Source organism: Apium graveolens, chromosome 5, assembly GCF_009905375.1.
Source record: "Apium graveolens cultivar Ventura chromosome 5, ASM990537v1, whole genome shotgun sequence".
Lineage (NCBI taxonomy): Eukaryota > Viridiplantae > Streptophyta > Magnoliopsida > Apiales > Apiaceae > Apium > Apium graveolens.
Genome location: NC_133651.1, coordinates 244,327,092 through 244,336,154, shown reverse-complemented (window position 1 = coordinate 244,336,154; position 9,063 = coordinate 244,327,092). Strand labels below are relative to the sequence as shown.

The following is a 9,063-nucleotide window of genomic DNA, read 5'->3' as shown; positions in this document are numbered from 1 at the left end:
GGATTGATGTTACCCATTACTACTGATTAACAACTTCATGCAGGTACTGTTTCATCTCAGTTTACATGTTTAAAGCAGCAGCCGCAAAGTATTCTAAAGAGTCCTCTTTTAATATCTGATGAAAATATATCTCCTAATATTTCAGCAGCCTCAAAACCAGGTTAATTTTAAAATAGTTTGATCAACATCTTATTCCAGCCTATTAGGAGATGTTGGTCATATTTCATATTTCCATTTATTTTCCATCTTCTATGTAGTGCGAAAAGTAAGAATTCCTTCAAAAAATTTGAACAAACAAGATCTCAGTGTTTTTCGTAACACCTTAGCAGATGGAGAAAGCAATAGAATGACACCAAAGCATAATAATGGTATCATTCTTACTCCATTCCGAGATGTATCGTACCTTTTTATAATTGTGCCATCAATTTTCCTATATTTGTTGTGTTGCAGTTAATAATATAGGCCTTCCAATGACAACTCCTATATCAAGATCTGATGAACGTGTTCCGCCTAATATATTGTTAAGATCATCGTGAGGTAAAATTTAGTTGGATTTATTTCACGAAAACTATTTTTAACACATATTAGGCCATAATTTATAGCGGAGACATGTTTCAGGTAGTATTTCATCTCCGAATTCACGGTTAAAAGCCACATAATTCGTTCATAAGAATCTAATGGTATAATTCTTGATATATCTCATTTTTCTGATACATTTGTAATTAAATTGCTTTTGAAATTGTGGATTTTATGGGAATATTTACAACAATGAACAATAGATCTATGATTCAGCTTGTTGCGATAAAAAAATCATAAATCGTGTCTGCGGAGTCCTCTATCAAGATTTGATCAAAATATATCTCCTAATATTTCATCAAATTCAAAATCAGGTTAATTTTCATTACTTTCATGAACTTCTTATTTCAGTTTGGTGAATGAGTGTTTATCAGTGCAGATGCTAAAATATGTTTCCCATATTCTATGTCGTGCATAAAGTTAGGATTCGTCCAAAGAATTTCAACAAAAAAAATCTCGGTGTATTTCGTAGCACTTTACCAGATTTGAGAAAAATATCCGGACAATGTACTTCATCGCCTAATATTCAGTTTTCTTCTACAACTAATCCACAGTTATCAGGTAATTTTTTAAACAATAAAATGCAATTCCGGATGTATCAGTTGATTACGAAATTATGTCAAATTCTAAAAATTTCAGTATTCTGTACAATATTTTTTTCAGGGATGTATTCCTCTTCTCAGACTGGTGAACAAAGTACAAATCAATTTCTTCGCATAATATCGCCAAACGTTCCTGTCAAAGGTATAAAATTCTGCGGCTTATTCCTTAATTATAAAACTTTGAAGGATTATTTAAACAATGTGTCATGTTTAATACTCTGCATCTACTAATGATATTATGCAGAACATAATAGTAAAAATGCAGAATTTCATAATATTAACAGCACTGGAGACAGTTCTCTCATATTCTCAATTCCTGAACCCTGTGTGACAACTGTTCACAAACAAAAAGGTGTCAAAAAGAAAATTGTACATGACAGTGAAGAAGAACAGAATCCTTCAAAAATGTTTTGTGGAAAACTATCACCAGGTCCTTCGTCGTTCAATACAGCAAATGTAAATAGTACATTTGAAAAAGGTGAAAGTTCTAGGCAAAAAATTTAATAAATGAGTTCAACGATGTTGATGACAATGTTACAATCGACAGTGATACAAAATGTGGAGGTATAAATTAATTATTTTCGAATAATGTGTTTAATTCTGCAGGACATTAATAATTATTTTACTGTCTGAAGCATCACCTACTTTTGCTCAATGATGATTTTTAAAAATTCCTATTTTTTTCGACAGACATGGCAAGTGATATTGAGGATATTGATGAAGAATATTTGAGCAATAATCAATCTATGTGGGACAGATACTTGGATCTTGGAGCCCCTGATAAAATCTGTTCGAAGTGTGATGCTGTCATGTGGACTCACGAAAGAAACAATAAGAGTTCTCCTAATAAGACACCAACATTTTATCTTTATTGTAAAAATGGTCAAGTCGTACTGGATAAGGAGAAATAGCCTCCTGAACCTTTGGCTAATCTCCTTACTGGGGGTGTTCATTTTAAGCATTTCAAACAAAACATAAGGTTTTACAATTGCATGTTTGCCATGAGTTCTACTGGAGGAAAGATTGACCATTCAATAAACAGAGGTGGTGCGCCATATTGCTTCAAGGTCCAAGGTGTTAATTACCACAATATAGGAAGTCTGGTCCCAACTGACGATAACACTCTAAAGTTTTGTCAGCTTTATATCTATGACATAGATGACGAAATCAACAACAGGTTGAATGCAGTTAATGGTTGCAGGGATGTTGTTAATGAAGAAATTGTACAATCTTTGTTGCTTATGTTGAATGAGCATAACAGGTTGGTTAAAGGTTTTCGTATGGCTCGCGAAAGGGTTAGGCAAAATGCAGTAGATGAGTTTAAATTGGTTCTGATTTCATCCAGTTCAGCAAGTGGTCGACCAAATCACATTGCTCCATCAAATGAGGTAGCAGGATTGATTGTTACTTCTCATTATGCAAAAGCCTGCCGAGATACTCTCATTGATTCTAGAGTTGACAGATGATAGAGGATTTTTGAGACCGATCCACGTTTCATGAAACTTCAATATCCATTACTTTTCCCTCACAGAGATATTGGATATTACCGTGAGATCCCATTAAATAGACCTGTGAAGCATTCTAAGAGAGCCGTAGAAGTTACCGAATCTGAAGATCCTGACGAAAAAGGTGCTAGAAAGTATATTACAATGAGAGAGTTTTATAATTATAAACTAATGATACGTCTTTTAGAAGGTACGAATTTGCTATTTGACGAAAGTATAATTTCTCATTCAGGTGTTGAAATTTATGATAATTAGTTTATATTCGATGAATTTATACCTTCTACTGTAACAGGTTTGACACCACATCTTGGAGGTCGTTTATGGCAGCAATATGTTTTGGATGCTTTCACCGCAATTGAGCAGTACAGATTGGACTGGATTAGAGACCATCAAACTACTATAAGATCTGACCTCTACCATAATATCAGAGATGCAATGCAAAAGGGAGAGATAAATCCATCCAATATTGGTAAAGCAATCATTCTTCCCGCTTCATTCACCGGAAGTAAGCGCTATATGACTCAGTATTTTAAAGACTCATTAACAATATGTCGAACTTTAGGACATCCTTCATTGTTCCTTACTATGACCACTAATACAAAATGGCCCGAAATTCAGCGCATGTTAAAACATATGCCTGGTGTTGATGTTGCTGATGCACATGATGTTGTAGCTAGAGTCTTTAAAATGAAGGTTGATCAACTTATGGATATGATTAAAAAGAAAAATTGTTTTGGCAGATGTATAGGAGGTATCATTTTAGCTAAGTTTTTTTATACTCATTTTATTATACATAAATTGTTCTATGAAAATGCACTTTTAGTATATATTTTGCCTAGTACTAACCGTTTTTCTATAATATTTCCATAGTGATGCATGTAATTGAATTCCAGAAGCGTGGATTGCCTCACGCTCATATATTAATTTGGTTGCACCCCGACGATAGACCTAAAACAACTGAGCAAATTGATAAAATGGTATCAGTTGAAATTCCCGATCCAGAAATTGATCCAGTTGGATATAATGCCGTGAGCAATTATATGATCCACGGACCATGTGATCCTGATTATACTTAATCTCCATGCATGGTGAAAGGCAACTGTATAAAGCATTTTCCTAAGCGGTATTTTCATTAACATCCTTAAATTATAAATACTTTACTTTGTTAATAACTCCAGTTTTATGACCAGATTTTTTACAATTTTAAAAATATTTTATTACAGGCATAATTCTCATACATTTTTTGATGAGTGTGGATTCCCCATATATAAAAGAAGGAGGACTGGAATTACCATTAATAAGAAGGGGGTCAATCTTGATAATCGCTTTGTTGTCCCCTTCAATCGCGATCTTTTGGTGCAATTTCAATGTCACATGAATCTGGAGATTTGTAATAATTCAAGATCATTAAAGTACCTTTTCAAATACTGTCTAAAGGGTCATGACACGACAACAATGTGTTTGAGGAAAACACGTACAGGTACTTCTGCAACAATCCCAAAAAAAGCACTAAAAGGTCCGATTGATGGGGTAAAACATTTTTTGGAAGGGAGATATGTTTGCGCGTCAGAAGCATCTTGGAGGATATTTGCTTTTGGCATTCATTCCCGTTGGCCATCGGTAGAGAGGTTACCGATACATTTACCAGGCGAGAAGCATGTTTCGTTTAAGGCTGGAGATGTCTTGGAGGATGTTTTCGACAAGGCAATATCAAAAAAAACCAAGTTAGAAGCATGGTTTGATGCAAATCAGACTTTCTCAAATGCGAGGAATTATAGTTATTCTGAATTTCCAAATAAATTTACTTGGCATCCTCAACCTGGTATCTGGAAAGAAAGGAAAAGAGGAGATGTTATTGGGAGACTCTCTGAAGTGCATTCATCAAGTGGTGAACTATTATATGTCCGCATGCTGTTACTTAGGAAGAAAGGTTCCATGTATTTTAAAGATCTTAAAACTGTAAATGGACACATCCACGAAACATTCAAGGAAGCTTGCACGGCCCTTGGTCTTCTACAAAATGATAACCAATGGCATGAAGCAATTTCTGAGAACTTCCATACATCATTGCCTCCACAGTTACGTGCAATGTTTGTCAATATTTTGGCATATAGTCCTATTTCAGATCCACTTAGACTTTGGGAAGCTAATTGGCAATGTATGTCAGACGATATTCTCATCATCAGGCGACATATGCTTAATGATCCTCATCTATACCTATCAGACGAAGATTTGAAGAATTATGCACTTGCAGGTTTATATCTCATTATCATACCACCTGAATAATTAACATAAATCTGTTTTAGATATTATATGTAGTATACTTTTAAACTAACATAACACTTCATATATATTTGTGCCCGCATAAATTGAAAAATTGTGTAATGACATCGGGAAGAGTTTGAAGGACTACGCGACAATGCCATTTCCAAGTGGAGTTTATTTTAGCAATGCGGTTAACAGACTACTCCAAGAAGAAACTTCATATGATAAAGAAGAACTAAAAATTTTGCATGAAAAGAATCATGGAATGCTCAACCCTGAATAGAAGAACGTTTACGATTCTATCATACAAAATGTTTATAATAAGGTAGGTGGTGTCTTCTTTGTATATGGAAGTGGATAATGCGGCAAGACATTTCTGTGGCAGACATTATATTATCGCCTTCGTTCAGAAGGAAAGATTGTGCTTCCTGTTGCCTCATGTGGAATATCAGCCGTATTGTTGCATGGTGGTAGAATTACACATTCAAGATTCCATATTCCTTTAAAACTTGATCAGGACAGTACAACCGAAATCAGACATGGAACCGATATTGCAGAATTAATCCAACAAACTGATTTGATCATTTGGGATGAAGCGCCAATGCAACATCGTCATGCCTTTGAATCCGTTGACAGTTCTTTGAGGGATATAATGTCTGTTATTGACAAAAGGAGAGCAAATAAGCCATTTGGTGGTATCACAGTAGTTTTTGGCGGAGATTATAGGCAGATTTTACCCGTGATTCCAAAGGCATCCAGAGCTGAAATAGTAGGTTCCACCCTCAATAAATCAAAGATTTGGGAATTTTGCTAAGTTTTTTACTTAAGCAAAATATGCAGCCTTATGCAGGAAATACAAAAATGGAGAATAAGGTTATAGCGGATTTCAATAAATGGCAGCTTTTAGTTGGCGATGGTAAAGTTGAGAACTTTAGTCCTGATGCAGACACTGGTGAAATGATAATAAAGATTCCAGATCAATATGTTGTTCATACCATGCAAAATCCTATTGAAAGTCTTTTTGAAATAACTTAACCGGATTTTCTAAAAAATATGTCTTCACATTCTTATCTAAGATCAAGAGCTATCCTAACACCAACTAATGTTGTGGTGGACGACATCAATAACAACATTCTTGAGAAAATTCCTGGACGTCTACACACATATCTTAGTCAGGATTCAATTGATGATGCTGGTGATGAAGATAATGATTTCAGATCAGCATTTCCAGTAGAGTACCTGAACTCATTAAATATGCCTTGCATTCCTAAGCACGAGTTAAACATCAAGGTTGGCATCGTTTTCATGCTTGTGAGAAATTTAAACCAAATTATGGGATTGTCTAACGGCACGCGAATGATTGTGACATCCTGCAAGAAGAATAGTATTGAGTGTGAAATATTATGCGGATCCCATGTTGGGTTAAAACATTTGATCCCGAGGATAGAGATGATTCCAACAGATACCAGCTAGCCTTCTGAGTTTAAAAGAATTCAGTTCCCACTCCAGATTTGTTATGCAATGACAATTAATAAGAGCCAGAGCCAGTCACTTGACACGGTTGGTCTATACCTTCCCAGAGCAGTGTTTTCTCATGGCCATGTCTACGTTTCCATCTCAAGAGTTACAAGACCAGAAGGTCTCCATATTCTCATCGACAGTGAAGATGGTACCACCACAAATATTACATCAAATGTAGTCTATGAAGAAGTATTTTACAACCTACCGAGCATAATTGATGATAATGTATCATAGTAGTTATTTGTATTGCACATTTACAATCCTGACTAAGTTTTTCATAATTTTATTATAATTGGTAGTACGAGAATTTTTTTTTGTTATTAAATTAGAATTACATCTGGTCATATTGGTTATTCATTCTCATATAACTACTAAGTAAAAGGCAGATTCTGGAATAGTTTTTTTTATGCATATCAAATTCTCAATATAATTAGATGTGATATGTTTTATATTGATAAGGAGACATTATGATAATCAGAGAAGATTATGGGATACTAACAATGTGTATCAGATAACTAACTCATATTTAAATATTTGTTTAATATCATATTTATGTTACTAATTGATCTTCTATTTTAACACAATCTTTTTTTCCATGCTAATATTGGTGTAAGCTGTTAGGGATCATCATACAACTCTAATAGATATCTATTGATTGAGATTTTCATGGACTAATTATCAGCCTATCACCTTAACTATAAAGATAGTGTATATCTTTATTAAAAATACAGCCGATTGTCTTAAACGCTCCACACATTCGGATTGTTTTTGCTATATATCCAACTCACAAACTAATTTCAGAGTTCATATGGCAGAACATCCAAGTATAATTACAATTCATTACCTATTTGTTGAAATGAACATTTAATATACTCCTTTTTTGATAACATCTATTAACTTTTTCATTACTCATATATGCAGGACCATCATCATTTATCCAATCTGGATGGTAATAATACTGCTTGGACTTTGAAGGTCCGTGTGACAAGAATGTGGGTATCAACTAATCGACAAGGTGTCTTAATCAGGCACAATCTTATTCTATTGGACTGTGAGGTTTGATTGAATAACTATATGACTTATACCACATCTATGATTGTGTTTTCCAGCCTCTATCCTAAGATTTTCTTTTTTGCAGAATAATCACATACTTGCAATTGTTCCACCAGCTCTTTGGAATTTGTTTTACTTTATCATTCATCCTGGCAGATTGTTACGTATCAGAAATGTTCAGGTTCTTCCAGCTGCTGGATTTCTGAGGCCTGTACGTTCTGCAAATTATATCATGTTTCTTCCCATCACTGTGGTGGTGTTGGAACCTGAGGAAATTTTGAGTATACGATGCCATAAATTTGATTTGGTTCCTGTGACGCTCCTATATAATTCTCCTCATTGTTCTGCTCTCGATGAGCTTCCTATTTATTCCACTGGTATTGCGTATAAATTTTTAGAACAAATCGCTTACAATTTGTTGTGTTTAACTTTAAGTTTATTGTTGTAGATGTTATTGGAATTGTTGAACTCCTGCAACCAGTACAATCTATTATGACAAGATTTGGTGAAAAGGAAGTGTTACGCTTCAGAATTTAAGATGGCGTGTAAGACTCTTCAATAAATTTTTGACAATTATAAAAATACTACGCCATCCTCCAATTTTCATATTTTACATATTAACACTATTGAACATCCATAAGTGTTTGACGTTTTATTATATTCGTGTTAGGAGGGCCATCCAAGTGTGTTTTAGCGGTTCTTTGCCAACAAATTTTGAATCATTGTACCAAGTTACCGAAATTGAACCCAAAATTGTGATTCTGGCATCTGTTAGAGTCTTTATGTATCGAGGTTAGTGTCTTATTTTTTATATTAAAAACCTTTAAAATTATAAGCCTTCTCATAGGTTATAGAATTTCTTCTAGCTCTTAAATAATATATATTTTTCGCTCTTAAAAACAGGAAGAACGCAGATCAACAATATTTTATCAACAAAGCTTTTTGTCAATCTTCATTATCCCGATGTCTTATATTTGAGGCAGAGGTAACTAAATATAAATTATATATTTTTGATTTTTACATCATTTTTTTCATATAAACGCTTATAATTTTTACATACTTTGCAATATAGGTTGATGGATATTTGACAAATCCAAATTTGACGCTGCAGAACCATTCCCGTCAACGAAGCTTGAAGACACTTTATTTTTACTGCATTTCTATTAAATTGATGAGACATGTCTTTTTTCAATTGTTGGAATACTGATAAACATCCTGATTCAACCGCATTGTCGTATTTTTTTTATTAAACTTATTTACCACACTATGGATTATTTTATAATTTTTGTGTAAATCATAATTCTCTCAGTATTTGTCTTTATTAAATGTTGGAACAATTTTGATCACATTATCTCAACTCAACAGTTTAAATAAATACATTAATTTAATATGTATATTCTAAAGTTCTGAAAAAAGATGTTATATATAATTCCATTTCGAAAGAATCAAACAGATCCTGTTATAAATATTCACAGATTATGTTAATTTAATTGATTAACCTTAATTAATTAATTAACTCAAAATTTAAAATATAATATTCT

The 9,063-nt window shown here is 33.6% G+C and overlaps 1 protein-coding gene across 1 annotated transcript; it reads left to right on the top strand.

Moving 5' to 3' along the window:
* The first annotated feature begins 4,138 nt into the window (after positions 1–4,138).
* Positions 4,139–5,983, top strand: LOC141660843 (uncharacterized). Its single transcript, XM_074467827.1, has 3 exons — positions 4,139–4,937; positions 5,359–5,717; positions 5,789–5,983. The coding sequence occupies exons 1-3, from the start codon at positions 4,139–4,141 to the stop codon at positions 5,981–5,983; spliced, it is 1,353 nt and encodes a 450-aa protein (XP_074323928.1).
* Positions 5,984–9,063: the final 3,080 nt, after the last annotated feature.

What these genes read in the sequence shown, in the direction of transcription:
- LOC141660843 (XM_074467827.1), top strand. Translation starts at nt 4,139, where the DNA reads ATGTGTTTGAGGAAAACACGTACAGGTACTTCTGCAACAATCCCAAAA. An exon ending in GAAGAATTATGCACTTGCAG is followed by an intron (nt 4,938 to 5,358) that starts GTTTATATCTCA and finishes GCCTTCGTTCAG; the next exon opens with AAGGAAAGATTGTGCTTCCT. An exon ending in AGGCATCCAGAGCTGAAATA is followed by an intron (nt 5,718 to 5,788) that starts GTAGGTTCCACC and finishes CAAAATATGCAG; the next exon opens with CCTTATGCAGGAAATACAAA.